Here is a 16,603-nt window from a genome sequence, read left to right as displayed (position 1 = left end):
TCACTTTGCCAGTTTTTAACACGGTCAGGACGCTGCGACATTTCTAAACATGCATGAAGCTTTATTTCTTTATACTGATAGAAACAGTGTAGATGAATCTAAGGTTAGCTGGAAGGCTGGTTTGAATCTGCCGTCTATTTACGGCATCCTGAAATGATAAAAAATACAAAATACAAAAACTGAAAACACACTCAATAATAGTTAAAATAATACAGTGTATACAAAGAATGTAAAAATATGATTAGCGGTGAAAAGCCCTTTTTTTGACAAATGTTAGATATATGAGCTAGCGAGGATTAAACAAAAGAGACATTTTAAAGTGTATTATTTAATTATTTAATTATTTCATCAACTTGCTGAATTAAAGGCCCAATCAGTAAGATGTGTAGAGAGTGAAATGATAAAGGTATCTTACTATCTGATCATTAAGGAAACATGTTGAAGTGCTGGCTTCTCTGACAACAATGCAGCAGCCAGTATGTCCTCCTTCTAACTTTAGAGTCTGCTCCTGAATGCTCTGGATTTGTTTGGCCAGAGAAGGTACGGCCGTTTTGGACGCCCCTCGGTTTGCCAGATATGAGACCAGTTATCAGGTCAAACCAGTGTCTGCAACATGGCAACCTGCGTGAGCGTCCACTCTATTTGGACTGCAGTACCCATTTTAAACACTAGGTGTATTAACAGTCATGAAAAATCAGTAAATCAGCTGAACTATTACTTTATTAATTTTTAACCCTTTATCAAAGGTTTTACCCTTTCCCAGTTTGGGGTTAATAAAGTTCATCTAATTATTTATGTATTTTAGTAACTTAGCATCACATACAGAGTTAGATTAGAACTCCATCTGAATCCCAGAAACAGCTTCTTTAAGAGGAAAATCCCTGAAAGAAAACCTGATGAACCACAGCCTTGTGAGGTTTCTCCAGGGCAGAGAGAGACTAAAATATCAACTTAGTTTTTATATCAAAGACTATCATGTTTAGAGTAAACATGTAGCAGCAGGTGAAGAGAGGAGCAGACATCAGGGACTCTTCCTGCACACTCGTGTAAACATACAGGTGTTCTTTAGCTGCTGTTTTATTTGTTTATTCTCCCATTTGGAAATCACCCTGACTTCATCTCCCCCTCCGTCACCTGCTGCTTTAATTAAAATCCCAGCGGCCATGTTTATTCTCCTTACAGCTCATCAACAAACAGGTGGAGCGGTGACGCAGTTAAAGAGATGGGTGGTGAAGTTAAGGGCTTTTACCCAGCAACAGCCACGATAACATTTTAACATTTTTCAGTTTCACTCCTCAAACCAACAGCTTCAAATTAGGAGAAATAATGTCTCACTTTAAGATCATCCCAGAGAAAATATTTAGTTTTCTACCCCTGATAAATATTTATTCTCCATTTACTTTAGAAAACTTCAATACATTTCTTAAAATGTATTTTTGGCTTTTTTTGTGCCTTTATTGGAGAGATAGGACGGAGATAGAGTCAGCAATCAGGGAGAGAGAGAGAGAGAGAGAGTGGGGGAAAGAGCGACAGGTCAGATTCAAACCTGGGCCACCTGCTTGGAGGACGACAGTCTCCATACATGGGGCGCTCTCACTAACCACTGCACCACCAGCGCCCCAACTTCAATACATTTAATATGAAAACTGAATGAATGGCATTTCTGATCAATCTTTTTAATGTCTTTCATGTCTTCATTCATTATAATTCTCATTAGTTTGATTGTAAACCTCCGGTCTTGAAAAAAATGAAGCCAATGTGGAACTGCAAAATCCTGCAGTTCATCGAGTGTCCACTAGAGGCTGGCTCCAGGAACTCTGGAAGTCACATACACATGACAGGCAAAAAAAGCCGGTTTACAGCAGAAATTAACACGTTTACATCCTGGTACAAAAAAAACAAATAGGTCTGATTAGTTTTTGTCATCACTGGCACACACTGTACGGGGGTTTAATTATTTTTAAACCATCTAATTTGATTTTATGAACGATAGGTGTTGTCTATAGTCATGCAAGTAGCTGACCTGATTGACAGGTGGGCGCGATGTAACTGTTTGTCAGGAGGCTTAAAACCCGACTCAGCTCCAGCTCTCAGCCTGTCGTTAAGTTGACTCACATCTCTCCCATATTGAAATCTGTGCACTGGCTCCCCTCACTTTTAGAGCCCTTCGTGTTCCTGGTCATTGCAGGATTTTATAAAGTCGGTACATGGATACTCGTATGTTGTGTTTTGTTGATGTAAAGCACTTTGTGACCTTTGTCTGTGAAAAGTGCTTCTTAGATAAACTTTACTTACTTACACACACACACTCAGGTTATTGTTATTTTCAATAATATATAATATGTTCCATTCAGGGTCGTCATGGTGATGCTGGACCTTCTGGACCAAAGGGAGGGAAAGCTATCAAGGTGAGTACATCAACCCCAAGTTTTCTTACACTTACTGTTCGAGAATAACTTTCATGTGTGACCAGTGAGGATCTTTTTTTATGCTTGCAAAACCACAAAAGACTTCATTTTTGTTTTACTAAATAAATGCTGAAAAATCAACCTCACCTGTGCTAATGTAGATTTAAATCTGAGAAGAACGGTTGTTTATTTATTATGAATTTAATGGGGAGAAAGGTACGATTATCGTCAGGTGTGTTTGTGTGTGTTGCAAACCTTTCCTTAATTTCTGTCTCTGCTCTGCTGTGTTTTTCCGCTCAGGGGTCTCACGGTGACGAGGGGAAGGAGGGTCCTCAGGGACGAGACGGACAGAAGGTATGGACGACAAAAAAAACCCTGTCAGGCTTTGAAAAGAGAATCTGACCTGATAAGATAGCGTTCCTTCCTGTCACAGTGTATCTATGGACACTCTCCTGTATACTGGAGTGCAGCTGCACTTCCTTCTAATCACCAGTAGAGGCCGATGGATCACTAACTTGATGTTGATGAACGTCTCCTCTTCTCCTGCAGGGTCAGATCGGAGCTCCAGGGTTCCCAGGTGACGTCGGCGACAGAGGATACAATGTAAGAAAGACCCTCAGTTCTATTTATAGCTCATGATATGAATCTGTAAAATACTATTCTGAGTTTGGATTTCTGCTCAGGATGAACCACTTTCCTCCATCAAATCTTCAATTTAGAACAATAAAGAGATCCACATATGTTTCATAAAAAAGCACACTCAGATGTTCACAGGCGATCCTTAACTCAGGAAGAGTGTCTGCTCTTTAACGTCAGTTTCATCCTGGGACTTTGGGTCGCTGCTCAGCGGGACACATTTTCATAATTGCTGCTATACTCCAGGGCAGTCATTTCCCCCGCTGCATGTCTGCTGTGTGCATTCTCTACAGAGGTGCTTCTTGTCAACAGGCAGGGCAGGGAACTGCTTGGGGGGCCCCAGACCAGTAGGGGGCCCCTGAGGGCTGACACACTTTAGACCACACCATGGCTCAAAATGTGCACACACTACTGCAATGACAGTAGGAAAACCTCCCTAACAGAGACCCCATCTGACTCACTCTCCTTGCACTGCTAAGCGTTGCATATATTATTACTGTGAAAGTCAACAAGGGGAGGAGTCAGCGTCAGGACCCTGGCAGACATGATGGTGATTAACGCCGGTCGGAGGTCCACCCAGTACATTTTTGGCTCGGACCCCAACAGACTCTAGAATCACCACTGACTCTCAATGGGACGTTGCAGCCACTATTAGGCCCGTGTCCACCTGACGCTTTTTCTCTGAGTTTTTTTATAAAATTGCTCCTAATGAGGAGAAGGCGTTTGCAGCAGCAACAGGCGGCAGCCCCGAGAAAAGACACAGGGTCCAGCGTCGTTCCTCTGAGAGCACCGCCCTTTTTGTGCGGCTGCTCTGCGCCCTTCTAGTAGAAAATATTTCAACTTTTCAGAAGGCTGCTGTACCAGCCAGTCGTATAGTAGATCGGTCGGGACTTGTCACATTTGCGGCCAGAAGGATGGAGGAGAAGCTGGTGTTGGTCGTCTCTGTATACAGAGAGCTTTATGATATGTCTGACAAAAGTGATCACACAGGAGACAGGAAGGTTTGTGGGAGCAGCAGCTGTTGTCATAGAGACAAGACGCACATTCAGCGCTTTTATTTTCACCCCCCCAACACTTCAACCAGGCGCTCCCGAGCACACTGCCAGAGCTTTGATGTCTGAAAGAGAAACGCCAGGTGGACACGGGCGCTTACAATTTCATGACATCTCTAAAAGTGAAGTGTTAAGGTTTAAGGTTACGACTCAAATGATTCTTTCCTTTGCTTTATTCTCTTGAGCTGTTTTTCCTGGGATTATGATCAGTTTAGTTTTTATCTGAGTTTTAGTCGGTATTTACACTTTGAGTTTTTCATCTGTGATTGGCTGTTTGGCTCATCGGTTGTTTGGTAAATATTTTGTTACATTCTGAGCACACAATAGATTCTCATTCGTCGGGATAAGTTATTCTCTTATTACTGTAACGATTTTACATCAGAATATAATCTGTGTGTTTGCACATTCTTCACTTTTCTTTCTATTTCCTGTCTTCAAAATGTCCCATCACAATCAATCTTTGGATTTTAATTCAGATCATCTGATTTTCAGGACAGATGGATTCATGTGTTTGACACGTTTAAGTCAAATTGTCCTCCTTTATCGCGTTTCCATTATGACAGATGATGCTCTAAGTAGGAGCGCTGTAACGTGACCTCTGTAGAAAACATGAGGGTCTTAAAAAAGGAAATTTAACATTTAATGTATGATCTGCGTTCGATATTTCAGTCCTTCTCCCTCTATCTTTTAATGTATTACCTCCTCATTCTGCAGAGATGTTTCAGTGATAATCTGAGCAACGGTCTTTTCTGTTTTTCCTCTTCAGGGTTATCCTGGACAGCCGGGACCCTTCGGACCCTCTGGACCAAAGGTACAAACAAACAAACTTGTTTATTTCACTTTTAAAGATCACTGAAAGGTTAACGTGGGATGGTTCTCCTTTTACATCAGTGGGTGTGAATGTGAGACTCTGTGTGGGAGTCTGATGAACATCTCATGAACTTTTAGTTTCCTGATTACATCCCACGCGTCACATGATTAACACCTCATAAAGTATCCAACCAACTGATAGCTGTGAAGGTAAGATAAGAGATGAACCGACTGACCTTTATCAATCTAAAAGGAAATTCTTCCGTCGGGTCGCTCCAACTTCAAAGTAAAACAAAAGAGCGTCAAATATACTGAAAATCAGAGTGATCAATAAAGTGACATGTTGTTAAGGGTTAAATGTAAAAAGAACAGTGTCTAAAATACAAAATCAATAAAAGTACAAAAAGTAGTTATTAATAGTATTTGCAGTAGAGGTTACCCTGCACTCTGACCTTTCAATTGACACCTCATTGGGCCAATTACAACCTTCCATTCACTGTTCCCAGCCTACAGCAGCCAATGAGAGCCTGAGTGACTTCCCCGGTTCTGATGTATCTATAACCAGCCAGTTACACACGACTGTGCCAGTGATTGATGTTTCTTGTAGAGTAGGTAGCCGGTTTTAAGGCATCTCCCACACGGCCGTTTTGGATGCCCCTCAGTTTGTCAGATATGAGAGCAGTTATCAGGTCAACAGGTGTTGCAGCGATGGAAGCAGGTCAAGAGAAGTGGTTCAGATAGAAGTGATTGTACCCGACCTAAAAAGCCTCTGCATGTTTCTAATAAGCTCCACGAGCAGAAACGTGCTCAAACTAGGATCAATATTGGAGATGCTTTTGAAAAATGGAGAGAGGTTAGAACACAGAAAGGTTTACAGACCCATGCAGAGCTGGATAAACACTGAAGCTTCAGAGTCCACCACATGGTGACCTGAGTGAGCATGGACTCTAGAGAGGAGGAGGGGGGGGGGAGACAGCTCTCTATGATGTTTAGAATTTAGACTGCAGTACCCATTTTAACCACTAGTTGTCAGGGTTACATACTGCTCCTTTAAGAGTATTAACAACCCAACATCTTGGTACATTGTAGAAAGTATCTTCAGTTGTCTCTAAAAAAAAGAAAAAGGGTATAGAACCACTTCCATGTCATTATCGGGACTGACCCTGAGAACATTTGGCTTTTTATTATTTATTTATTTATTGAGTTTTATTTATTGAGAGGAAACAAACAATAGGAACAATACTGAAAATAAACTAAACAAAAAAAAAAACCACCCCAAACTAACAGGAACATTTGGCTTTTGATTAAAAATACAACCTGATGTTTTTCTAAAGTTTTGGATCTTTTTGATACTATTGATCATTTAAATATCAGAGATTTTATCGTATTAAAATACTTATTGAAAATTCTGACAACCTTAGTAAAGTAAAAAGTTCTTTATTTACCTCTGAGAATAAATTGTTTATAAGTTAACATTTCTTTAACACCGTTGATTAAGTAAGTTTCAAGTACCTCGTATTAATACTAAACAGCTGTTGAGTTGTCACAAGAAGACGTTGTGATGAAGAGACCACAACAAAAACAAAATTAGAGGAACAAAGAATTGAGGAACGTTGATCTTAAAATAAACACCATGTGGAAACAGTGTGACTGTATGATAATCAGAAGCTTAACGGTCACAGGCTGTGTCACTGCAGAGGTCATGTGGTCTCATGTTGTCTCGACTAAAAACAAACAAAACAAACAAGACACGTGGGGGGGGGAGGGGGCGGGGTACATGAACTTCTGCTGATGTCTCAGGGTAAAAAGTCATCAAACACACTGTACAGTAGTTCAATATAACAAAGATTCGGGGGGTTAGTGTGCGCGCCCCATGTACGGAGGCTGCAGTCCTCCAAGCCGGCTGCCCGGGTTCAAATCCGACCTGTGGCATCTTTCCTGCATGTCATTCCCCACTCTCTCTCTCCCTGATTTCTGATTCTAGCCTTTGTCTTATCTCTGAAAAATCAGATGAAAAAGCCCAAAAATAAACCTTTAGAGGCACCGCTTGCCTAGTGGTTGGTGTGTGCGCCCCATGTACAGAGGCTGTAGTCCTCAAAGCAGGCTGCCCAGGATCAAATCCGACCTGTGGCATCTTTCCTGCATATCATCCCCCCCCCTCTCTCTCTCTCTAATTTTTTTACTCCACAGTCTTGTCTCTAATTAAGGCATGAAAAAAAAGACTCTGCACATTATACACATAAAATCAAAAGTGATGTAGAGGCACATAAACCCACATCACTAAAGGCCCTGACACACCAAGGAGATTGCTGACGCTGACGCTGTTGAATCAGCGTCGGTGGTTGGTGAGGAAAGCCCCTTGAGCATGCCGCTGTAGTCTCCATGCTTTCACCCATTAGTGAGGTTTCTCCTTATTTGTCTCCTCCGCCTCTTCTTTTATTTTTCTACTAAAAGATCAAGAACTGACAACGCCAGCGCCATTTTCTACTTTTTATCAGACATTATTCTCCATTAGTAGGCTACCTATAATACGAGTGGTGACCGACAGCGATGTGAAAATGGCCACATTCGGCCTTCGTTGCCACTAGTTCTTTGCCGTCTGCTTGGTGTGTCAGGGCCTTAACAGTACACTGAGATCTCCTCCTCATACCCCAGTACCCACTAAGACCCCTAACGGGCGGCTCTCTCCATATTAAACAGGTAAAGGTACCAGCCATGAGTCATTCATGAAGCACACGCTGGCGTTCACTCCCAGTTAAAACGGATCAGTCCTATAACTGAGAGACAGCCGCCTGAAGACGTGAGACAACTGGACTCGTTGTGCTCTCAGGGTTACTGCCTAAAAAGCAAACAGTCGGGGGTAAGGAGATCATATACCTCTGACATGATGGCGTGCACTTCTGACCATAAAGACTTGGCAGCTGGACATTCCCAGAACAAATTAAATAATGGAGTCACAGAAGCTCTGCATGAAATCTTACATTAAATAATCTGATACCTAACACGTTTTGATGAACTGTTGAAGTACTGTGGAGCAGTGAACGACCACCTGGTGCATCCACTCAGACAGCTACTGATCAGACAGCAAAAACAGAAACCAAACATCTCAGTTCACAAAGGGGCTTTAGACTGTGCAGGGTTTGAAATGACATCGGAGTAAATGTCTTCTCACTTAGTTATGGGGAAAGTCCGACAGCTGGATGTTACTTATCGCTGAATTCATTCTGTTGTTCATTCCTCCATTGGACGTTAATATGAAGCTCATCAAACATGGGAGTTTTTTCAGCCAACAAGAAACACTGATTAACGTGGAGAAACATGATAAATGTACCAAAATGGGTCATGATGATATAATGAATGTCAGAGCTCGAACAAGCGAGAAGTTTTGCATCTTCTATTTAGATTCATTTTTTAGCTTTTTTCATGCCTTTATTTAGAGACAGGACAGTGGATAGAGGCAGAAATCAGGGAGAGAGAGAGTCAAGACGACATGCGTGAAAGAAGCCACAGGTCGGATTCAAACCCGTGCCAGAGTTCTATAGCCTCTGTACATGGAGCGCTCACACCCACCCCTAGGCCATGGGCGCCCTGTGATATGTCACTTTAAATGTGCTGGGAAACCTCTCTTCTTTAAACAATTACTCAAATATTATTGTAGATTTCTTAAAAATGTAGTGAGCGATGGAGCCCTGCGTTAGTTCAGGGGGAATACGGTAGTCCTGCCTGCAAGCGGCCATCACCTGATCTGAGAACAGCCGCAATGCTAACCAATTATTTTCACACTCTGACAACAAGGCGGTCTATTTAAACCTCTAACTCCACCAGCTTCACTCAGCTTGTTTGCTCGTTATGTCTGCAAGATGTCCGTATCATTACATGCACATTCAGGTTCGCTCTCAGCAAGATCTGTGGCTTGCTGCACTGATACTGCTGACAGCTAAATACAAACCATAAGTGCAATAAATGGTTAAATCTATGACCAGAGTATTCCTGACTGAACTACAGTTGTGAAAATATTCAATCTTTCATTTAAAAAAAATATATACAATCTCTGTTATTTTAATGAAGCATAGTATTGAAAAGTTCTAAAACATGAAAAAAAAAACTACATTTTGAAATTACATTGAAACACTGTCAATAGCTCAAACACAGCGAGTACAGTATCATAAAGCTTGAGTCCAGGAGAGAGATTTGAGTTCTTTGTGGGAGAGGCAGGTGGGCCAAAAAGATAGAAAATATCCCCGACGTCACCACGTGCTGTCCTCTGAGTTCAAGGTAATTCCCTCAGGCCGCTGCTTCATCGCAAGCCTTAGGAAAAACAAACCGTTATTCCATCTGTCATCAGGCTGTTAGACCTCGATAGTACGTCATCGTGTCCCCTCTTCCTGTGTTAAAACACATCCTGTGTTTATTCCTGTGACTCCTGCATCAGCGGCCTGAACGTACATTGAAAGAAGTCTTACAATGTGGTTCCCAAAGTGGGGGGAGACACTGGGAGGGGGGGTCGGGAGATGCCTTCCAAAAACAAATACAAACTGGAAATGACTTGAAATTACATATTTTAGCCATTATTGTGAAATTACAAACAAACATTTTGTTCAGTTAGTTTAAGGCTGCTGTATTTTTTATTGTTGTTCTAATGTCAGTGTTTGGATCGGCCCATTAGCGCGTGCTGCTGTGGGCACCGTTATGCTTTAACCACTTCCAGGGACAGAGGAGGTCACCGGTCTCTTGCATCGTTATTTTGGGGGTCGCGGGATGAAAAGTTTGGGAACCCCTGTCCTTGAATGTCTCGGTTATTTATTTATCGACTTGTTTATTTATTACTGTTGTCCTTGAAGAAGAGCCTGTGGGAAGTAAAATACAATTTTGGAGTGCTGTCCTAATCGTTTGTCTTGGTTACACAAAGAGACCACATGAGGATGTCTCTCTGTGCAGTACTTGTTTGTCTCTGACACCCTCTGCCTGTTTGTTTGTTTGTAAATGGTCTGGGCGGACTGTGGAATCGAATCGCCCTCTGAGATGAACAAAGTTTTCAAAGTCTAACTCTAAAACTTTGGCAATGTTTCCAATGTTGCTAGAGCTAGTTTGACTCTATTTACATACTCGACAAATTACTAAAAGTTTGTGTAAACATTCAACAGAAGGCTGTGATATCAACCACCAGGCTAAATGTCAGACATGTGGGCCAAGTAAATACTAAGTTTACAAACTGTGGTTTCAAAATTTAGAAAAATAAAGAAGACATTTCTGACAGCCATACGTTTGTTATTATATATGATTAATTCATTCTAAATCATTTAAAGTCCTCCTAACCCACATTTCCTGAATCTTCTGACTCATCCACACATGACTTCAGTTTTTATGATTTAGGGGTAATAAAACATTCAAAAAGATACTCTAATATGAGTCGGTTTCTAAAGCATATCATCAAGTTTAAACTCTGTAACGCTTGACTTTCCCAGGGGAAGAATGGGAAATTTCTCATTTCTCAAATTCTCATTTCAGGAAGTATTTTGACATTTTGAAATTTTGAAATGATTTGTAAGGAGTCATTTTCATGTCTGTTCTCACATTATCTTGAACATCAGGGAGTTTCACTTCATGAAAAAAAGAAATGGCAAAACTACTGAGAGGGTTTGTTTTGAAGTATGACCTCTTGTAGATAAAGCAGGTGAAAGCCTCCTGTCTGGATCGTTAGTCAGAATAAAACAGAAACTGGGCGTGGATCAGGACAAGGATCAGTCAGTAAGTGAAAGTGCTTTCTGCATAGAATCACTCAAAGACTTATCACATGACACAACTGGTAGAGTTCCCCAAAGTATTTGTTACTTCAGCTCTTTGGGAGTCAAGAGAAAGTATTCTACTGTACACCAACATGTAATAAAAGTAATAAACACAGGAGGGTTGAAAAGTCTAGCTGAAAGTAAAACTGCAGCCACAGCAAGGAGCCAGGTTGTTATTAAGCAACAGAACATTTATTAGCAAAAGTGAAAGCTCCTTTAATTCAACATAAGTAATCTGTCAACATACTCTGCAGCGGGTGAAAGGTTGCATTAAATGTGTTGCCTCGAGCAACTCTTTGGAAATGTTCCTTTTTGTCAGCAATTCACCTGATCTCTGCTCGCTGCTCCTGTACGTGTCTCCTTCTGCTCTCTTAAAGCTGACAAAAGTCCAACAACAGAGAACACAAATCTCTCTGCTGGATTATTTTTAAGCAGACCTTAAAGGTTTAATATGTGATTTTTCACACTTAAATGTAGAAATCAAGTATCTCCTCTGAAAATAACTCTGTGAGTCATGACTGTCTACAATGGGTGTAACACCCGAGTCCCACTGTCTGTGATGTTTTCAGAGTTTTCAGAGTCCTATCTTCACTTTGTTTACATCGCCAGGACGGCCGGCTGACTCCTCCCCTCGAGTATAAAAGTTGTTTAATTGAGGGACTAGAGAAAAGAAGAATAACATACTGTACTCACTGCTTAACTGTGTTTCTAGATCACGCTCATTTCAGGTAAATTTACATGCAGTGTGAAGATACGAGCATAATAAAGATCACTAGCATTAGCATGCTAACACAACAATGCAGCGCCAGTTGTTTTGGTTTCATGCTGGTGCTCAAGGGCGACATCTGCTGGATCAAAAAATCGCATTTAAAGCCTTTAACAACACTGTGCATGGGACTGAAACCCAATAAAATAAACATAAATAATAGAATATTTATGGCAGTATAACACATAATATCTGCAACATATGTGTTGTTAAATTAGAGTAAAATGCTAATTTCTAGTGGTGTGACGAAATATCTGACTCCATTCGTTCTGCAGAGTCTCTTTGCACCTTTCAGAAAAAACTAAAGACCCAGCTCTTTATGAACACCTACAACCTTAATCCATTGGATGCTAATGTGAGGAGGATATGTGAACAGCCAGGTCAGGAGAATATCCGGAGTGTATATGTTAAAACAATTCTATTAAGAGGAAGCATTAACTCTTTAGGGAACTGGAGCTGTAACATGTCATCTGGGCAAACCCAGTAGGCCTATGTCAGTTGACTCTTGACATCAGGTTTTGTCTTACTGTTTAAGTTCCCTTTTTTTGTTCTTCTGTTTTCTCTAAGGGCACTCAAGGCCAGGACGGCATGCCCGGCAGTGATGGTGACCCCGGAGAAGATGTGAGTTTATACACAATAAGACCCCCCAAATACCTCCCCCGTAGTTGTTAAACCGCCTTTTGTTCCCTCTGTCTGTGTTTTATTTATTTTCCTCAGGGTCCTATAGGAGTCCCGGGTGTGATAGGAGACCCTGGACAGTTTGGTCCCAAGGTAACGAACACAACTGCCTCAACACTGATATAGATAAAAGTGAAGATACAGTTCTTTATTAATGGAAAATACCTTAAAGGTGACATATCCTCCTCCTCCTCTTCAGTTTAAATAAGTCTCAGAGCTCCACAAAACATGTGTGTGAAGTTTCTTGTTCTAAATCCACTCTGATCCTGTATTTGATCATGTCTATAAACCCCTCTATTTCAGCCCTGCTCAGAACAGACTGTTTCTGTGTCTGTACCTTTAAATATGTAAATGAGCTGTGTCTGACCACGCCCCCTCTCTGGAAGGGCTCGGCTGTACTCGGTGCTTTCTCGCTCCATGTCCTATTGTTTACGGTGAGAAGGCAGACTCAGAGGGCAGAACAAACACCTAGCTGTGGGAGTGTCACCCACCTGGGGGAGGGGCTACTGCCCTTTGTGATGTCATGAAGGGAAAATCTCCAAACGGCCTGTTTGAGCACACATTTTCTGAAAAGTGGAGCAGGCAGAAGACGGAGAGGATGGACTTTTCTCATCATTGGGGGATTTGTAGACACATTAGAGACACATTATAAAAGTGTTTTGTTTGGGAGCTATGATTCAACCAGGGGGGTTTTATTCAGTCAGCATCCAAAGGAAATGACTGGAGTCCTGCAGGAATCTGATAGGATAAGTTTCACAATGATACCACATTATTTATCTCAGAACCTGATACAGATAATCATGATTCATGACTTAGGAACCCTTGGTGTGAGTAATTTTATGTCACAAGATAACCAAGTTGGCGAGATGATGGGACAGCCTCACCGCCTTGGTATGGTGTACCAGCGCTGGTATGGTGTCCATTGTTAAGCTTTGATTTATGGGGAGTTTGATTACTGGGGCCCATACTTTGGATAGCTCCGGTGGATAAATCTTTAGCAGGCCAGTTGGAAGAAGTGTCTGTGTTCACACATGCAGCTTTTTCAGGAGTTTTGTGCAGGCGTGAACAAGGCTTCGGCCATTTTGACCCCAAAATATACAACTAACAGGACTCAGGTTTTGCAGTGTGGGTGGAAACAGGAACAGATCAAACAGTCTACTTTGAAATAATCCTGTTGAATTAAACAAACAGCTGAACATCTGCTCAGGATCATAACGTCTGTTCTTCTTCTGCAGGGCAGTAAGGGCGATCAGGGAGTGAGAGGACGTCGAGGCCGAGTGGGCGCTGTGGTGAGTCAAGTGATAAATAAAAAGCATCCTGTCACTTTGAAGTGGATGCTTTGATTAGTTAATCAACTACGTTTAATTCTAAAGAACTGAAAAGGGGAACTCCTTTCTCTGAGTCAATCTGGGAATGGCAAGATGTTTGTAAATGTAAAACAGGTTTGATCCCACCTACTTCCTCCTCATCTTATTCTAGACAACAGCCTCAGTTTGTCTTTATAATCATTACTGACTGAAAAAAGGAAATCCTGATTAAGCTCACAAGTGTGAGAAACTTTCACTCTGAGCGGGGGGAGGAAGAGAAAAATAAACATGATGATTCGTCAGCCCTCTCTAAGAGGAAAAGGGAAGCATTTGTAAATTTATCCTGCTCTGAGGGGGAACAGAAAACGCAGAATTTACATGTTTTATTTCTGAGAACCTCACAGTAGAAAAACTGATTCATACTCTGATGATGTCATTCACTGAGCAGCTGAAGTGCACTGATTATAAAGAGCTTCTCAAAATGAAGCCACGGATTTAAACCTTAAGGATCCATCTTTTTTTGTGTTTGTGTTTAGAGAGCATTTGTTGTTGCAGTTTGTAAACAATACTCACGCTCACACTCACAGCAGGAGCATGTAGTGTGTACGTTTACTGCTTGTAGCTACACTGCAAGCTAACGCACGCTAACACAAGCTAACCGCCGGTGTTTGTCACCGTCCTGTCCAACAGGAAGTAGACCAACTCCACGTCCACGGGTAAAAGACAACACAAGGTTCACCCTCGTTTTAGAACGAGCTTTATCCACTTGGTGTTTCACCCTCACTGTGATTCTATTTTCTCTTCTTGGCGGCTACATTCACATCAGTCATATTTGCCGATTTGAATGACTCACCTGCTGCGCTGTCATTGGCTGGAGGAAACACACCAGCTCCACCCAGAAACGTCCCGAGTCAACCAGAACAAAGTAGAACAGTAAAATCCAGTCAGAGGACAGAGTCTCTGCAGACACAGTCACCACCACACATGTACGGAGGCCCAGAAGGGACAATGGAGCAGCTTTACTTTTTTAAATCTCCAAACGGCCTGTTTGAGCACAGATTTTCTCAAAAGTGGAGCAAGTAGAAGACAGAGAGGATGGACTTTTCTCATCATTGGGGGGTTTGTAGACAGACTAGAGACACATATTAGAGTCAGAGGAACATGGAGAAGTGTGTGGCCTTTAAATTCAGCATCTCTGGAGATAAATGGATCATACAAGTAAAGTCATTTTAGAGAGGACCGTGGGAGGAAGCTTCTTCTTCTTCTCTTTCAAAGCAAAACAAGAGTAATGACATCTTAATCCACTCATCTGTAAATATTGTAAATAAACCTGCAAGAAAACTCTGCTGTTATTTCTACTTGTGTTTAAACATAACATCATAAATCAAAGTAATGCAGTGCTGTAGTTATCAGTGACGCAAATAAAAGATTTATCGGTCGATCTTCGCTCCAACCCTCACCTGTGGTCACCTGAGGTTGTGACCGAAAGAATAAGCGGCTGAAATTAGCTTCCTCTGTAGGGTGTCTGGGCTCAGCCTTAGAGAGAGGGGGAGATTCAGGGGGAGCTCGGGGGGAGCTCGGGGGGGAGCTCGGAGTAGAGCCGCTCCTCCTTCACATCGAAAGGAGTCAGTTGAGGTGGTTTGAGCATCTGATTAGGATGCCTCCTGGACGCCTCCATTTTCTGGGCACGCAAGTGCCCAGTGTACCTCAGACACGAGCAATCAACCCTGATGCTGTCACACGGATCAGCCAATCACACGTCGTGAAGGATCAAATCCTGCTGATAATAAATCCAGCAGAGCGTGTAAAATGTTAAAAAAACAACATGGGGGTTTTTTTTCTTTCTTATGAAACAATTTACTTCTGTAGAAGTCAACTGTTGGAGTTCTGCTGAACTCAAAGTTTCACATCGTGTGAATATAAAACCTCCAGCAGCTGTTTGACTGACTCAACGAGACGGGAAAGTCCCTCAGGGGAAAAAAAACAAAGAAGATATCATCAAACACAGTTCCTTTGTTGACCTACCACACACGGCGGGACAGCTGGAGAAAGATGTCAATCAAAACTAAATAATAACAGGCTGACGTCATGATGATTGGTTGCAGGCTTGTAGCCACGACCTCTTTGAAAAGTCCCGCCAATTTGAACATTTGATGAAGGTCTCGTACAGACACGTTGGCGGTGCAGGTGTTCCTGATCCTGTTTGTTCATGGAGTCTTTTAAGTATTAAGAGGAAACCATGATGTGTGTTGCTGTGTTGGAAATTATACACGGAAATGACTTGAATAAAACAAATATGAATGAATGATTAAATAATGGTCAGTGAAGGTCACACAGACACCCTGATGGTAGAGGCTGCTGTGTGACGAGTCCATCAGAAATAACTCATCCATTCATGGAGATCGAAAACCCCCGACCTTCCAGTTGAGAGAGGAACGACTTTACCGCTGAGCCACAGCCAACACTTATAAAAACTCCAGACTGTCTGAAAACAAAGCTGCTTTCACAGGAATGTAAAATGTGACCTTTAGAGATTTCAGGGTGAAGTACCATGGCTGCGCCGTAGTTTAACTTCCTCTTACTTTGCACAACATCGCCTTTGTTTTGATGTTTTTTTCTCATCTTTCTATTTACCTTTTTTTTAAACGTCACACAGTTTGTTTTTGACAGTAACAAACAGTAAACACCGAGATGTTGTTTTCATTCATTGTCTGTTCGTTTGTGTCCCTTCCTGTTTGTTTTTCGTCAACAGGGGGCCGTGGGGGAGCAAGGGGATGCTGGAGTACCAGGAAAACCGGGAGTGAAGGGTCTGCAGGGCTCCACTGTGGGTACACAACGCTCGCAGAACAATTCACGCATCAGTAGCTGATAGGGTTCTAGTACTCCAAATCAGTCTCATTCCACTTTTTGAAGGTCTCATCTCAGAATCCAAAGCATTTTGACTCGGTCTTGTCTCGGCCTCAGACTGGGCAGACTCCGGATTTTAAACCAAGACCGGTCAAGACCACCACTGATTGGCTATTACTCCACATCATTACTGTGATAAGAAAGAAAACATATAAATTCTATTCTTATGTAGTTTGATTTGGTGTTGATCTTGACTCGGTCTCGATCCCTAAATGTCTTGATCTTGACTCGGTCTCGATCCCTAAATGTCTTG

The 16,603-nt window shown here is 41.9% G+C and overlaps 1 protein-coding gene and 1 long non-coding RNA gene across 3 annotated transcripts in view; one reads left to right on the top strand and one right to left on the bottom strand.

Moving 5' to 3' along the window:
• Positions 1–16,603, bottom strand: part of LOC132983285 (uncharacterized) — a 162,362-nt gene that overhangs the window by 59,564 nt on the left and 86,195 nt on the right. The window contains exon 1 of one of the 2 annotated variants that reach the window (XR_009674824.1): positions 1,797–1,956. The exons of the other annotated variant lie outside the window; for it this stretch is intronic. This is a non-coding gene — a long non-coding RNA (uncharacterized LOC132983285). Of the gene's footprint in view, positions 1–1,796; positions 1,957–16,603 lie in introns of those variants that run through there. 2 annotated transcript variants of the gene reach the window in all.
• Positions 1–16,603, top strand: part of zgc:113232 (uncharacterized protein LOC541546 homolog) — a 32,057-nt gene that overhangs the window by 9,043 nt on the left and 6,411 nt on the right. Inside the window, exons 11-18 of the mRNA XM_061049543.1 lie at positions 2,355–2,408; positions 2,709–2,762; positions 2,958–3,011; positions 4,863–4,907; positions 12,026–12,079; positions 12,176–12,229; positions 13,372–13,425; positions 16,196–16,267. Of these exons, the coding sequence (XP_060905526.1) occupies positions 2,355–2,408; positions 2,709–2,762; positions 2,958–3,011; positions 4,863–4,907; positions 12,026–12,079; positions 12,176–12,229; positions 13,372–13,425; positions 16,196–16,267 (441 nt within the window). The remainder of the gene's footprint in view (positions 1–2,354; positions 2,409–2,708; positions 2,763–2,957; positions 3,012–4,862; positions 4,908–12,025; positions 12,080–12,175; positions 12,230–13,371; positions 13,426–16,195; positions 16,268–16,603) is intronic.

Source organism: Labrus mixtus, chromosome 11 (assembly GCF_963584025.1).
Source record: "Labrus mixtus chromosome 11, fLabMix1.1, whole genome shotgun sequence".
Classification (NCBI taxonomy): domain Eukaryota; kingdom Metazoa; phylum Chordata; class Actinopteri; order Labriformes; family Labridae; genus Labrus; species Labrus mixtus.
Note: the sequence above shows the minus strand (reverse complement) of the source record. Positions and strands in the feature narration are given on the sequence as shown.